Source organism: Ctenocephalides felis, unplaced genomic scaffold (assembly GCF_003426905.1).
Source record: "Ctenocephalides felis isolate EL2017-DRISC unplaced genomic scaffold, ASM342690v1 CF-g0.4_SCAFFOLD_01886, whole genome shotgun sequence".
In the NCBI taxonomy this organism is placed as follows: Eukaryota; Metazoa; Arthropoda; class Insecta; order Siphonaptera; family Pulicidae; genus Ctenocephalides; species Ctenocephalides felis.
Window position 1 is genome coordinate 77,397,684 of NW_020538040.1, and position 16,693 is coordinate 77,414,376.

The 16,693-nt window shown below is 30.4% G+C and overlaps 1 protein-coding gene across 1 annotated transcript in view; it reads left to right on the top strand.

Annotated features, from left to right (window-relative positions):
- LOC113375376 (phosphatidate phosphatase LPIN1) overlaps nucleotides 1-16,693 on the top strand; it is a 75,840-nt gene that overhangs the window by 55,005 nt on the left and 4,142 nt on the right. The window contains exons 3-7 of the mRNA XM_026615313.1: nucleotides 9,741-9,973; nucleotides 12,031-12,270; nucleotides 12,695-13,084; nucleotides 14,002-14,387; nucleotides 15,561-16,118. Of these exons, the coding sequence (XP_026471098.1) occupies nucleotides 9,794-9,973; nucleotides 12,031-12,270; nucleotides 12,695-13,084; nucleotides 14,002-14,387; nucleotides 15,561-16,118 (1,754 nt within the window). The 5' untranslated portion in view covers nucleotides 9,741-9,793. The remainder of the gene's footprint in view (nucleotides 1-9,740; nucleotides 9,974-12,030; nucleotides 12,271-12,694; nucleotides 13,085-14,001; nucleotides 14,388-15,560; nucleotides 16,119-16,693) is intronic.

Below are 16,693 nucleotides of genomic sequence, written 5' to 3' on the forward strand. Positions count from 1 at the left end.
AATGCAACATTCCTATCGAAGTCATGCGTGGTCAGGGTTATAACAATGGAGCAAATATGAAACAGATCCCGGAGCTTTTTTCGTACCTTGTGTTGCACATACTCTAAATTGAATTATTTACGATTAAGCTAAGGCAAATACAAATACTATTAGTTTATTTAAAACTATTAAAAAAAATTAAGTTTCCTTACATCTTCTACTAATCGTTGAACGATACTTTTAAGATATGTTACAAATTTAACATTAAAATAACCATCTGATACACGATGGGATAGCAAGATTAATGCAATTTGGCCCTTTAATTAGGTGAAGTTTACTATGCATTTTTTTGATATTGTGAATAATGAAAATTTTAACAAAGAGATCCAACATGACATAAAAGTATGTATGTTGCAATGTATTCCACAAACGATAGTTTTGAACAATTAAAACATGTTTTGAAATTATCGATTTTTTTTAATAAATTACCTGAATTTAATAATTAATCTGAAATAATGCAACGAATTAGAGATTATTTTAAAGGACGCGACAGTAAAGATTTTGATGCAATAGAGTTATTTGATGAGCTGTGTGCCAGAAAAATGTGTGCCTTAATTATATTGCATCCAATAATTTAGCTTTTCATAAGTTTTTAATTAGCTTAAGAATACTGTTAACTTTACCCGTTTGTACAGCAAAATAATGTGTAAACTAAATAATCTAACATTTTAAAAATTAAAAGAAAACTAAAACGACTGAAAGAAAATTATCGTATAATACTTTAGGGTGCTACTAACAATAAGTGAAAGTTCGCCGATCTAAAAGATGTTGCTTGTTATGTGTGCCCTAATGATGTATTCATATTTCAGAACTTTATCACATTTATAGCTTAGATTATTTTAATATAATAATATACTGTTTCACATGTTATTTGAATATAACTTTCGTTTTTTTAACCGTGCATATTAGTTGCCATATTTTTACAACGGCCTCTTTAAAAAAATATACTTATTACGTCCCCGAGTCAAGTGATGCTTCGTGAAATTTCACTAAAACGCGTCCTCCGCCACTTTATCATTTAATTAATGCGTATTTTTTCTTCGATCGATCTTATTATGGTCCTTGATCCACACAAAGCTAAAAATTTACAGCATCAGCAGGTGTCATTTGTAGCACCTTATCAAGTAGGGGACATAGGGATAAAATGGTATATATGGACAAAATGGCACAGTTGCCTTATTTTAAAATTGGCTTGTTTTAATAACGTTTTCGCGACTATATAACACGAACAAAGCTATAATAATAATCCTGTCAGATGTTGAGTGTCATTGTCGCAGTCTTGTCGCAGAAATCAGTTTAGACGTCTTTCGAGCCTTGAAAAGTTTATTTTCAATGTGGTTTTGTCATGTTTTTTGGGGCCTTATTTATCGTTATTTGCAATTATTTCTATTGAAATCAACAAACTTGTGCCGGTACTATTGATTTCGATCAATTTTATTGTAATTACCAGCTGCTTGATGGAATTGTTTTTATTTATTCATTTTGTTCATTTTAGGACAAAGATTACATACTACTATAATGGACAAAATGGCATGGTGGTATTTTGCAAGAAGAGTTTATTCGAGGCCAAGAAATTAGATAATTGAATTGTTAAAATTTGGCTTTTAACTTCTAGCCTTCTATCTATTTCTATAAACAGTCCAAAAAAAAATCACTAGTAAGAAGAATAGGCTTGCATTTATTGCAAAGAACTATTTTCCCGTTCAGACCTTGGCGAAGGTTGGTTTTGTTGTATGATTTGTTTCTTTTGAGATCTGCTTCATGTGCAGGGGCCCACGAAATTTATTTGTAAACTTCTTAAAAAAATCTTCTTAAAAATTGGCATCTCAGTATGTCGTCACACTATATGTCAATTTGTCCATACTCTATGGACAAAATGGTTTTTGTAATTGGTTCCATTTTTTCTTAATAAATACGATATTATAGTTCCTACTTAAATAAAAGACAATGTTATTGGTAGTCTATGAACCAACGATGAGTAGAAACGATTGAGAGTATAGTATAGTATAGTATAGTATCATTGAATAAATATCATCAAAAAACAAGACACCATGCCATTTTGCCCGTACTTTCCCTAGCTAATAGTTATATTATTATATATGTTTATCATTTACTGTAATATACAACAAAAAGCAATATAATTTCAAGCTCTAATATCAATTAAACAATTAAAATATTTGAAAAAAATATCTAACACTAAATTAATTACCTATTATTTAATATAAGGAATACTTCTTCCATTTGGATATGAGAATTTTCGGCATATTTCACAGACGCCGCCAATGATGTTTTGCTAAAAATTCGTATTTATTCTTAATAGTTAATTATAATTTATAATTGCTGTATGCACATAAGTTAACTGATAAAATAAGATAAGCATATCGCAATATTGGTTTTCAAAACGAATTGATAACCTTGAGAGCACAGAAATCGTTCTAGAAGTACGGCTCTTGGAAAACTTTTTGTACATAAAAACAGCATCTAGGTGACCGCTGACCGTTTTTCGGTCCGCTATCGTTCTTAGATTTGTACACTTATCATTTTGTAAATTATTAATATTTTAGAAATCTAATATTGTATGAATAAATATTTAAAATCTGCTCTTAATTAAAACAGTGGCCTTGTTCTATTAAATGATACTGTAATTAGCTATCTTTTCTGTTACAAATACGTTTCTACCAATATAGGTATATTCCGATACACACTTGAAAGTGTGAGTAATAAATTTGGTATAGAACGATATTGTTATACATTTTTCCTTCAACGACAAGCAAATTTATTAGGAAACTAAACTAATAAGCCGTAAATCTATGTAATTTCTTCTATTATTAGCATTTCTGGAAACGGCGATTCAGTCATGGACAGAAAAACAATAATTCTGATATTTCTATAGTGCAATAGCCTCGGGATTGTAACCACAAGGTTTTCAGTTCAAATTTCGCACTATGTACAACCTCGAAAATATAGACCCAAACGTGTTTCCAAGTGAAAATTAGCCTTTTTGGGCGCTGCAATATATATATGGAAGTACGTACTAATTTCATTCATCACATCACAAAGAGAAAGGACAACCATTAGTTTGCCATCTAATAAAGTTGAGGGTAATTCTGATTGTTGTAAGTCTGATAATAATAATAAAAAAGTTAACATATTAGTAGAATTATATTTAGTTATATGTAATTCACCATTATACTTAACGATGTGGGAATTTTGTAACAATGACCGGATTATTATGATTGATTATGTTATGAGATGAGATGATTAAATTAATATGTATACCTAAATTAGCAATCGCCCTTTTACACGTCAATCGACATATCAGTCATATGTCTCTGACGCTAATAAATTTTACCTGAGCATTTTCAGACATACCTGTTGTGATTTGGCATAATACCAAGAAATAATATAAGGCTATGTAAGTCATATATGTGTGACATGAAAAATAGTGTTTTTCCAGGAATGTTGGCAAACAAAAATTGTGTAGTATGTATGTATGTGAGGATACAATTTTTTTCGACGATTTCGAGAGCACAGAATAACCGATTCGAATAATTCAAAAAGCATTAGGTTCCTATTGATGGAGGAACGTGCTGATTAGTTTTTGGCAGAAGGAGGTTCAGCCATTTCGAAGATACAAAAAGTGCCAAAAATAAAAATTCAGTTTTTGAGAGAACGGAGCATCCAAAAATTTCACTTCTGTCGACGAAATGAAGAATGATTAAATTTTTGGGACGGCGGGTCTAGCGGTTTCGGAGATGATCAGATATTTTATGGAAAATTTAATAATATGTATAAATTTTGTTTACATTTCTATATGTTCCGTACCATAATTTATAATGTTAAAATGTTAGACAGCGATCCGGCGCTTATAATTAAAGCCGCAGCAAAGCGTGGCCAGAAATTCCGGTATAAATATTTATAACCAATTTCCATTTTGAATTAAAAAAATGTTATAAATCAATTAATCTTGTCGCAATCTAAAATGTGAAATACTGAAATACGTCGCTGATGATACTGCTATATTTACATCAGCGCTATCTAATAACACCATAATATCAAGACTCCAAAACCACATTAATAAGATCTTAAAATATGCCGAAAAATGGAAAATAAAGATAAATGAGTCCAAAACTGAAACTATATTATTCACAAAGAAAATTAAAAATCCAATACCAAATAATAAAATCAATTTAAATGGCACTGATATCAATTGGAAAAGTAAAGTCAAATACCTAGGTGTGATACTTGACAGAAAAGTGAACTTTAATGAACATATTAAATACAAAACTGATCAAGCCAAAAAATTAATATATGATCTATATCCATTATTAAAAAACAAAAGAACACTGAACAAATCAAATAAAAGAAGAATGTATCTATCATTAATAAGACCAACCATGATATATGTTTCACCAATTTGGTGCATGACAAGCAAGAATAATATAAATAAATTACAAAAGATGTTTAGTTTAAATAAATATTTAAGTTTTAATTTACCAAAAATTTTACTACTACATTTATGTTTTTCTTAGTGTTGTATTGTCCTTAAATATATTGTTTGTGGTTTTTGTTACATTTTTGCCACATTATAAATATTATTTAGATTAAAGTTATAATTAAGTGAATTTATTATAGTTTAAATAATTGTTTTTGTTATCTTCAAATGAAGATAGGTATTCAGTTTGTAAATGTATAGATTGTATTTGTTCATATTAAATGTAATAAAAAATCTTATAAAAACAAAAAAAAACTGAAATACGAACGTTCATCAGCCCGAGCAACGTCAATTCTGATCGATGGGACGATGGGACGGACGCTCGAACGCGGCGCCGAGTTGCGACATCGCAAAACATATGATGCAAATGGGTCAACGGTCTGTTATGATCATCAGACGATCAAGCACTGACGAATTATGTTGAATGTTGTACGAAAACAAATTATCTATGCACGAAACAGAAGTCCGCTTGCATATGGAATATGACCGTGGCCGGTCGCGGTTTTGCACACATAACAGATCGTCGCGGAATAACGATTTAACAAAATAAGTTGTTTTGTGAAGTGTGGCAGTCTATTAGTTCGTTTGTTGACATTGTGCTATATTTATATAGGTGGGTGCGAGGCAAAGCGTTTATTCATTTATATCTAACATCTATGATAACTCTTTAGGCTTGTGAAAATATATGGGCTTCAACAATTGCCGGCATTGATATTATTTGAAATTTTGTGTGATCTTTTATTCCTGATATTACTTAATTTATATTATCTTTTCCGCTTCGAATTGTAAATAAACGTTTATTCATATTCTTCATTCATACCAGATGTATCAGCAAATATGTAAGAATCGATGTACTCGTTCATACTTTTGTTTCGAATTTTAAAGTTGGATTTTAGAGCGGAAACAGTTCTTACCGTAACACTTTTCAAGGGCTCTTATTGTTTCATTTCAAATCTTTGTCATATTATTATTATTGAGTGCATAAAGAAAAAAAAAATCTTAATATTATTTTGAAAATTATTACTCACCCTAGCATTCCGAAGCAGAAGTTTGTACTCGCTCAATTGCTTCTTATATTGCATCTTTTTTTTTTTTAAATCTAATGCTCTTTAGAGTAGAAACTGAACAGCAGTCGTGGTGTGCCTTCAACATTATCCCAGATGTGTTTTATAAATTCTTAATTTGAAATAATTAGTTTCGTATAAAGATTGTTGAATATTTTCTTGTAATTAGCTAACAATTTTTTATCTGAAAAGTTACAAATCTTTAGCAGATTTAATATTTTAGCAGTTTAAGTGAAAATTCGTTAACTAACTTTTACAATTAGGAGTTGACTTTTTTACAATTTTAATAACTAAATTAAGTATTGGTACTATTTTTACAAAACGTTTTAACATTGCATTCTACATTCGAAAATGAAGTATATTTTTTTATGTGTTGAAACTACGTTTTCGGTAGCACTGCTGAAACGATTTAAATGTTTTAAATGTCAATGTTCAGAGATCATTTATTTTTGGTGAAGGCATGATCGTAATTGTTACTATATTAGAAGTTATAAGTTTCCAATACATTTCTAAGAGAATGAATCAACATACTTCATCAATCAACAATCCTAAATAATTTAAAGCTATATGCTCTCAAAACTTATTTCTTTCTTTAAATACAATTTTAATACCAATTATCCGACCATTTCTTCTTAAGGAAAAAATGTGGACTTTAGAAGGATCTGACTTCAGAATTTGTTTTCATTTTTTTACATTTTACTAGAAAGAATAATAATAAATTTTGTAAGACTTGATGTGTTTTCTTAAGGCCCGACTTCCTTAAGGTGGTTACCTTTACTAACCTGGAAAATTTCTAGTTTTTCTACGAGTAGTACTCGTAGTTTATTCTTAATTTTTATAACCTGTTTAACCAAAAAATGTTGGTTTAATATGTTATTTTGTTTTTGTTTTAATGTATTTGTTTAGTGTGTCTTTCTCTAGTTAGGAAAGTTATATATATAGAAATGTTCGTACTTATCCCATTCTCTGTTAACATATTTTAGGTATCATGGCAAACAACATTAGTCAGGATTAATAAATTTGTATTAGGTTTTAATATGATGTAATATTGGCAAAATAAAACTTTTCTGATAGAATTATGATGGTTATTTTTTCGAGGTTGTTCATAATAGTATTAGGAAAATAATGAGAATAAAGACGCTGATGGATTGCAAAAAGACAAGAATAAAATATATAAAAAGGAATTAATTTAAAAAATAATTGTTTTTTTTATTTAATAGGATTTATAAAAGCTTATTTTTCAAATAATTAAAATAAGTTAGATTTTATTCTCCTGTATTTAGGTAAGAGTATTTGACAGCTGGTAAATTTTAGTTGCTCATTAGGTTTTATTTTGTCATATCATATTGAATTGATAATGAATATATCTATATTTGAAAATAATCAAATTAATAGACAATAATTTTGAGTTAGTCCAAGTAAATTGCTTTTTAACTTATCTACATTTTACTCCTATGTTATTGTGAATGATTGCTGAATTTTGAACTAACCTCAACGTTTTCCAAAAATTGAACAGCCAATTGTAAAAACTCGATTAAACACGTTATATTATATAAGGTAGAGCGGGGTTTAAAGGTTTGCTATTAAAATATTCACCTCCAATAACTCAAAAGTTATCGACTTTGTTTGCGAGACCTTAATATAATTTTTAAGTATACGTTATTTAATTGTTTTATAAGATGTATTGGTAATTTTAGGTTAGATTCAACAGTTTTTTCTATATAACCTCTATAAAAGCTTATACCTGGGTTGGGTGAATTGGACCAACTGAGCAAAGGTGTAAAAAATACAAAACTAAATCAAGTTAAAAGAGCAATTTTACAAGAGATAAATAATTATTCCAACTCTGCTGAGGACTATTTCTGACGAAATATCAAGATAATTTACAATGTTATCCCTGTAAAAAATGTTCTCATCAAAATTTATATTTTGCATTGGTTGAATAATGTAGCTATTATTTTAAAATACTCATAAATCAGTTAACGCGTCGTGTAATTAAAAATCGGCTACGTGATAGATTGAAAGGATCTGAAGCATCTTCATAAATAATGCGAGTGATCTGTTTGTTGCATAAAAGCTTGTAAAACCGATTTTAACTTTGCGACTTCTATCCGTTTATCTCGTTTCGAGAACAATGTTGCAATCGTAAAAATACATTACGTAATTTGCAATTACTCTACATGTTTGCAATTATTATTAAAACTGAAACTTTTTAAATTTTCTTAGTATGTATTTACTACTTTAAACCTAAATTGGCATAGTCCAATTGCGCAAAACCATCTGCCGCTAAACGAAAGTTATGATCTTTGTCAAAAGTTAAATGTTTAAACGTGTCTGTGCAAGAAATGGTGCGTACCATAATTACAGGAAGTTGATTTAAAATATTTTATTTTTTTATCAGTATTTTCTGAAAACGATGGTTCATACTTTCTCTGTGAGTCGACAATTTGTGTAACTTTTCAACACGTGTAACTGTACCAAATTCTGTAAGAGATTCTGTGACGGATATATGATTATTACTTGCCTTGCTATTAATTATATTTGTTTGATATTTACCCGTAACCGAGTTTTGTAAAATAGGTTTATCGCGACCTAGAATAATTATTTCGTTACGTAAAGTTTCAAAAAACGTATCAAGACCTATCAATATATCTACTTCGCGCGGGATATTGAGGTGTGGATCCGAAAATGTTAATCCATTAGGAATATTTAGATCAGAAATTTGGATTCGCCGCGCGGGTGAACTTGATATTTTCTTAAGCACTAAGGCATTTATATTTTTACAAATGTATCATCTTTATTAAATACTTCTAAATTTGTAAAATTATACAATTTCGTTGAAATTTCATCAACACCGTTGAGCTTAAGGCTCATGGATTGAGATTCAACGCCCAATTTTTGGAATAGTGATTTTGATTTCGAAGATATTGTACAAATTAACAAACTTGATTGGATTTTCGATCCTTTTATGAGTGTAATTACAGAAGATTCTTCATAGCTACAAAAAGAATTGATAGAGATAATAACAAATGATGAATTGAATTTTAAATTCTAAAATAGCTACCAACAATTCTGGCTGCAAAATAGGATCCCGATGGCTTACCCACAAATTTGTTCTATCATTGAAAAATTTCTGATTGCATTTCCGTCATCTTACATATATCATTAGTGGAACGTAGATTCGCTGTAACTTTAACAAAAAAAGAAACCGATTACTAATAGTCGATCGTGGTGATTTAAGATTTTGACGAAGATAGAACCGAAAATTGCTAAATTGGTAGCAGCACACCAGATTCATCCTTTACATTAAAATTATAATGATTGTATCTTTAATCTGAATATAGTTTTATAATTTCAAACTTTGATGTTATTTTACAACCTTCTTTTGAAAGAGTAAAGAATTAATTTTGACAACGTCCATTATTTTAATAAATAAATCATAAAATGTTTTGCAAAATCTTTCCGTCAGCAGTGATGTACCAATTGTAATTGAATTTCATTACAAATATATCCGTAATGTCTGAAAAATTCAATACAGTGACCTGAGGGCCTAGAAATTTTGAAATTCACTGATGGTGCAATTTTTTTCCGAATGTTTTATGATTTATTAAAATAGCGTACTCTATCAAAATTGGTTTCTTATTCGTCAATTTATCTTTAACAGATACAATAATTTTTATATACCTTATTAATTGCTATTGAAATGAAAAAAAATAGGGGGCGTTGAGTAATATTTTTCCTGAAAAGGGGGCGGTAAGTGAAAGAAGTTTGGGAATAACTGGTGTAAATGATCAACGCCCAATACCAGCGTTCCATCAAAAATCGAATTTGGTGGAAAAACCTTCTAACGGATCGCTCTGTATAAAATTGCGTCATAGTGATCGTATTAACAATATAGAGTGCAGTGTTCAAGTACTCTGTGGCATTATCATGTATTATCTAGTTGATGAAGTTTGAACTGGCTCGAATCGATATTACGTCGTCGTCACCATTCGTATGTGCGTTGCTTTTAGGAGGATAAAATAATTGCTTGTTTCTTGTATGTGTGTACAGATTCAAATATACTATACTATATGTATATAGAATATTGAATAGAGCGCAAAAATGTCACTTGTTATATATTTGTTTGTATATCCGCGCAGTTGTGCGTTGAGCGGCGCTGCAAGGAGGCGGTCTCGCGCTCGATCCCGTCAGGATGTACAGCATAGGTCGTATGATCTCGAACTTTCGCGAGTTCTACAATGACATCAATGCAGCGACACTCACTGGTGCAATCGACGTGGTCGTAGTAGAGCAACCCGATGGAGCCTTCACCTGCTCCCCTTTTCACGTGCGGTTTGGAAAACTTGGCGTACTGCGCAGCAAGGAGAAACTGGTGAGTTCAGTGCATGCAAGCTAACAGATATTCATCCTTTTGTTATATTTATAGATAATAAGCCCATATTGACCGAACCAAAATCTTAATATATTGTAAAAAGTTTTACCCGCATACCTTCCATCACCTTTTATTCTCTTATGCTACTTATTAATAACTCAAGTTGTGTAAATTGTAGACTCGTGCTAGAAGTTTTTTTGTTTATGAATAGATGTATGTGTTTGCCTTAATTTAAGCTTAATTTTGATTTTAGTTTTTTCTAAATAGAAATACTATGTGATAAATATATTTACCTTCAGATCTTATTTTAATTCAAGGAATAGTTTAGTTTTAGTTTGAATAATTTCAGAGATTTTTGAAGATTTTTTTCAATTTAGCATTTTACTAATTAAAAGGATGAAAAAATTTTCGATTTTATAGAGAACCTTTGTATTATGATAATCACAAATTAACTATATTAAGTAAATATATGTGGGATTAGGTATCAAAAAATTAATAGAATATTTTGATATAATACCAACAGTATAACGAAATAATAAATGGTAAAATAAAATATAAAAATTCGGAATGTTATTAGATTATCAGTCATATTTGATAAAACTATATACATCATATATCAAAGATTATGACATGTAAGAATTAGAGCTAACTCTGAAATAAAGGACTCATAAGATCATTTTAAAGATCCATAAACAATTTTCTGGATGACAATTTATTAGTACTAATTAAGGACTAATTATATTAACTATCATATCATATTTAATCAAGTGTTTTTTCTATCAAGCTTATGGGTTTACATATACATATTACGATTTTGCAGAGTCATGATGGTACTGGTTATGAACATTAAGAAAAATTATGTATGCTTTTGAATGAACATAACAATTTTAGAGCATATTACAAAATTATGCATTACTTATTATTTAAATTATTAGAAAGTTATTATTAACTTGATCTTGGTTAAATTGTCGAAAAATGAAAATCTTAAGTTACGATACTTTTTTAGCTTCTAATTATTTTGGCATACCTTGAAAATCATAGATTCATGGTTAGTGTTCATAACCAGTACCATCATGACTCTGCAAAATCGTACCATGTATATGTAAACCCTTAAGCAGGATAGAAACATTTGATCAAATATGATATGATATTTAATATAATTAGTCCTTAATTAGTACTAATATATTGTCATTCAGAATATTGTTTATGGATTTTTGAAATGATCTTATGAGTCCTTTATTTCAGAGTTAGCTCTAATTCTTACATGTCATAATCTTTGATATATGCATATAGTTTTATCAAATATGACTGATAATCTAATAGCATTCCAAATTTTTATATTTTATTATATGAATATTTTATTATTGATCTGGCAAAATTATATAAAACCTATTACAATATTTGTAATCAACTGTTGAAGAAGCATTGAAACTGTAGCACTCGAATATACTGGATTATTGCACGTTTGGTGATCAACTTAATGTTTTATCAAAAGAGACTTGTTACAAAACTTGATCGTTATTTTTTTATTTTACTCACAACGTCAGTGCACGAATATATTGTCGAATTTTCATTTTAAACAAAAAAATACTCGATTACATTTTTTCACTCAAACCGAAATTGAATCACTTTAAAAAAATTATATACACATATTGTTTTGTTAAAATTGTTAGTATTAATAAATGAGGGTGATATAGGATATTGAACTTATATAATGGAGGAAAAGGTAATTGTCGAATCTAAGTAAATCAAATTTAATTATTATTGAGAAGTTTATTTTTAGAAAATATGAGGTACATTTTGTTTAAAACAGGAGATTTGTTGACATTAGGCGATTGTATTCGTTTTAATCATTATATTGTTTATCAATTATAAAGCATATTTCTTTTATTAAACAAGTAACAACTTTTTATAAAATTTACTTTATGTGGCTTTTTGAATTAGTTTTGGTTTGAATCAGTTCATATTTCTAAAACTCTGTATTTTGTTAATAGTGCTTGCATAAAGTACTATACAGATATAAGTACTTTATATATAATTAGAAAAAAAAATTACAGGTGGACATCGAAATCAACGGAGAAATCCGGGATATTCACATGAAACTAGGAGAATCTGGAGAAGCCTTTTTTGTAGAAGGTGTGTATGAAGAAGATGAAACAGTTCCTGAAAATTTGGCTACTTCTCCAATTACGGTTACTGAATTCCCAAGCCTTTATGATGGTGAACAAGAATTGCTTTGTCCACGACTCCGGAGGAAATCTATTGATGTTACACCTGAATTTTTTGATGAAAATTCGGTAATATATATGAACTTTTTATACCGATATACTAGAAAAGTTTCGAATATATTGTAGCTGTACTTATTATTTTTACGTTTATTTCAAAATATAGTAATATATTACTAAATATATTAGCCATCATTTGTACAAGTAGTTAAAAACAAGTGATGTTCTGATACAATATGATGCAGAATTATTAGATATATTATATATTGGGTATAACGTTTTAACAAAATTACATGCGAATGCAATCTAATTATTTCTGAAGATAAATCGCAATGTAAAATTTTCATTAGAAATTATTAATGAAGAAGACAAAATTACGATGCAATTGACTTAAACATTTTATTCATATATTATAACACCTACTTCTCAAAATGTATAAAAATAAATTATTTCTTAGTTGTGATGAAAATAATAAAATTTAACAATGTCATTTCAGTTAAATCAGCCGTCGGCATATTCACATCGTAGATATACCGACGGAGGAGACTCGGAAAAGCGTCGCGATCGACAGCTTCAGGAACAGCAGCAACAGCAGTATATCAAAGATCGACTTGAACAACATGAGCAACAGATGGCCGCCAATAAAGCGGCACAGGCTGATCACAATGGAAGCGGCAATGGCAAAAGTCAACACATAGAAATGTTTCAAATAGATGATCATCTCAACGTTGTGAATTCCATGTATCCTGTCGATCCAGAACAATCTTCGACCATAACTTTATCCGCCACGCCGAAGACATTCAGAGCTGAGACCATAGCCGATGATTGCGCGCAGAATCGAGAACGGAAGGTGCTACCTCAAACTAGCGACTTTGTACCAATCAATGTGAGTTCATCAGTTTATTTATGGTGCTCGTTCTAAAACCAATATTTGCACTCCCAAAAACGTTGAATACAGCGGTTTTAAAACAATTTAAAATGCTTGAATGATGGTTTCATAACATATATGTTTAGCAACCAAGAGTTTCAGTAGTACATGTTAGTCTTGTACCGTTGTACCATTGGAGCCAAATGTTTAGAAGCAAACAATTAGATTATCTGATTTATGCGAGGCAATCGAAAGCGAGGCAATCGAAAGCGAGGCCTGTGCTCGTAATGCTTTATTAGACAATAACACTGGAAATGATTGCGTTTGTAAATTACAAAATTATTAATCTATTAAGTAAATGAAACATATACTACCAATTAGAAATGTTTATTTACATTTCTAAATATCTCTAGAATTTGAAGTCGCGGATATTCATTAGATTACAGATTTGTTTATAATTTTATTTTGAACTAGTTGTACGTGCCATTTTGCCTTAAAGCAAGTTACATGAACTTTCCGATACGTATATATAATAAGGTAAAAATGTTCAACGATCCAATTAGCTTTTGCTAAAAATAATCAATACGATTTCCAATTGATGTCTGATAAACATATTTATAATATCTGTAATTTCAAAATTTCGTTTTTTAAAAATGTATTTTATTAAAGTTTGGGCGTCAACTGTAATTAGTAGTTACGCTACGTTTCTCTGTTCTTAAAAAATCGTCGACAGAAGGTCAAAAATCGTATCACATATACACACGCGGAAGCACACACACAATTTTTTTGTTCGAATTTGGTCTCATTCGATTCAGAATTACTTCGTTGATAAAACATAAAATATACAAATCGGATTTCCTGGCGAAAACATAAACTTGATATAATTTTAAAAAGTAAGAGCGGCACGGATGATATATGTATTCTTGATTTTCTAGGAAAACCTTAATGATAAAGAGAATGAAAATTTAAAAGTTAATGTGAACAAAACCGATACTTCGGAGGATCCAACGCTTCATTCAGAGGACAACGGTAGATCGAACGGTGCAGTCGGTAGTAAAAAGAGGCGAAGAAAACGTTCTTTAATGAAAAAGAAAAATTCCCAGCGCAAAAACTCTAATAGCAGTTCTGGTTGTTCTGTGCATTCAGAGCAAGAGATCGAATCGTCACAAGCAGATAGCGCCTTCTTTCGCGAAGCTAAATTAGCCAGCGAGAAGTCTATCATGTCCCAATCTATGACGATTGAAACGTGCGATACGCAGTCTAGAATACGGGATCCCGATATACATTTTTTCAGCGATACAGAAGTGTCTTCAGCACAGAGGTAAATTTTATTATTTAAATTCATAGTAACAATATATAATTTAATAGGCAGTTTTGATTATTTTCAATTAAATTTATTTTATAATCATGTTTCAATTTATTTTCTAATGTTTACAAAATGGGATCATGCATTATTTTTTTCAATATGTATATATATATATATATATATATATATATATGTGTGTGTGTGTGTGTGTGTGCGTGTGTGTGTCTATGTGCGTGTGCATCTGAGCCGGTTGCAGGTTGGAGAAGATCCTTAGTTCAATGCTTAATATCATATTTATTGATCATTTAACTTCATGTTTAACTTAGTAAACTTCATATTTTGCGTTTAAACTTAGTATGCTCAAGTTTCCAAAATCTTTAAACTCTTTTAAATAATTTGCTAGCATGCAACACGCAGGAGGAAGCAGACCTTACGTGTGTGTAAGGTATTAGATTTTAAACATTAAAATATTTACTTAGTGAATGTAGTAACTTGAAAACTTATATTTACATTATATTTTTTCAATTTTCGTATTTAAACCACTTTGCGTATGTCTATAATATTTTTAGGATGTTTGTTAAGGCCATAAACGATATAATTAAGCATAATTTGATCAATATTGTCAAAAAAGTCTCAGTAAACAATTACGAAGAAAGGGCTCGACCGATCTTTACTAAAATCTTATCAGCACGGTTGCTAAAATTTTAAAATTGGTTCAGGGGTTTTTGCGAAAGCATTGACGAAAAATGTTGCACTTTTTTGCGAATTTTATAGAAAACTTATATAATTTTTGTGTGTTGAAATTGAAAAAATCGGATTTTCTGGAGAAAACATACACTTCGGAAGTTAAACAAAATGTATTAATTGGGTTCATTCTTTCGTATTCATCAGTATGCTTTATCAATTGAATTTTAGTTGTGGAAGATTTTATTCCGTTTCTCTACAATAAATTTTCATATCATAAACGAACTGTATTTATTGACAAATTCTTATACCAATGTTGCAATGTGCAAATGAATTTATTCCAAAGCTTTACAATGTTGTGTTATGTTATATTTTTGTTAAAATAGTTAACGAATTAAAAAATACGAAAAATGAGGCCTTGTAATAGTTACGTAGCATGTGACGGTTTTGTTAGAATTAATACCTATACCTTGAATATAAATTATAATGTCGATATGTCCACAGTCCTCGCGGTTCCCGGCCCTGCACACCAGTTCAATCGGACACGGAATTTGAAATGTCCCAACGACATTTCCAAACCGAAAACAGCAATAGTTCATCACGCAGCGAGACCGTACAGCCCCAGTCGTGGCTATGGGGTGAACTGCCATCGCCGCCTCCAAAGAGTATTGCTTCCCAACAAACGACACTAGAAAACGGCAAAGCCGAGGAAGCTAAGCAGGCCGAACGTAATTCCATGCTAAGCGGTATGTTCAGCTTCATGAAGCAAACGAAGCGTCTGCGTGCTCAGAAGACACCCGTAGAAGGATTATATTTAGCTGATTTATCTGCACGCGATTTGGATCCGGACGTAGCTGCCATGTATTTTCCTCAGGCGCAAATAAACAATAAAAAGCAGGACGCCGACACATCGATCGACAGTCGAACACTGCGCGAGGAGGGCTACGAATCGGGCAATGGACCTTCACTGACTCAGTCGCCAAGTAGCCAAGATAGCACCAGCGCCGGATGTAAGAGCGCTGATTCGATTTTGATGATTCTAGAAACAATGACAAGTAAGTGGTTCATTTTCTTTTGCGCTGTGTATATAAATTGTTTCTTTGTTGCGAGCAAGATCTTAACTATGATAGCTCAGTTAAAATAGCATTCAACTTCGGAGTAAGTCGCAAAGAGAGAATGACGACTGTTTGAAAAAAAGGACCATTTTACCACCTTTTTGCATTTATCGATTTTTTATCGCAGAAAATGATATTTGGGGATGAGGCTTGCGAGAAGTCTATAAAAAAGATTTTCTGAACATTTTAAGTGAATCGGTCCAGTAGAATTCGTGAAATCGTGGGCATCGTTTTGGAAAAGACAGTTTTGAGAAAAACGCGTTTAACATTTTGCAAAGGGAAGGAAACAGAAGAGGATTATCCTGGTCAAACATGCTGTATCTCCTAAAATTAAAATTAAAAAAAATCTATCCTACACACATATTCTTAAATAGTTAAACTTTGAAAATGTTGAAAAAAATCGATTTTTTTTATTTTTTACACTATAATACCTCTTTAATATCTGTGGTACCAATTTTTATCTCATCATGATATAGATTGTTGTTAGGTTTTTATAAAAGTAAATAAATTCAATTCACTTAA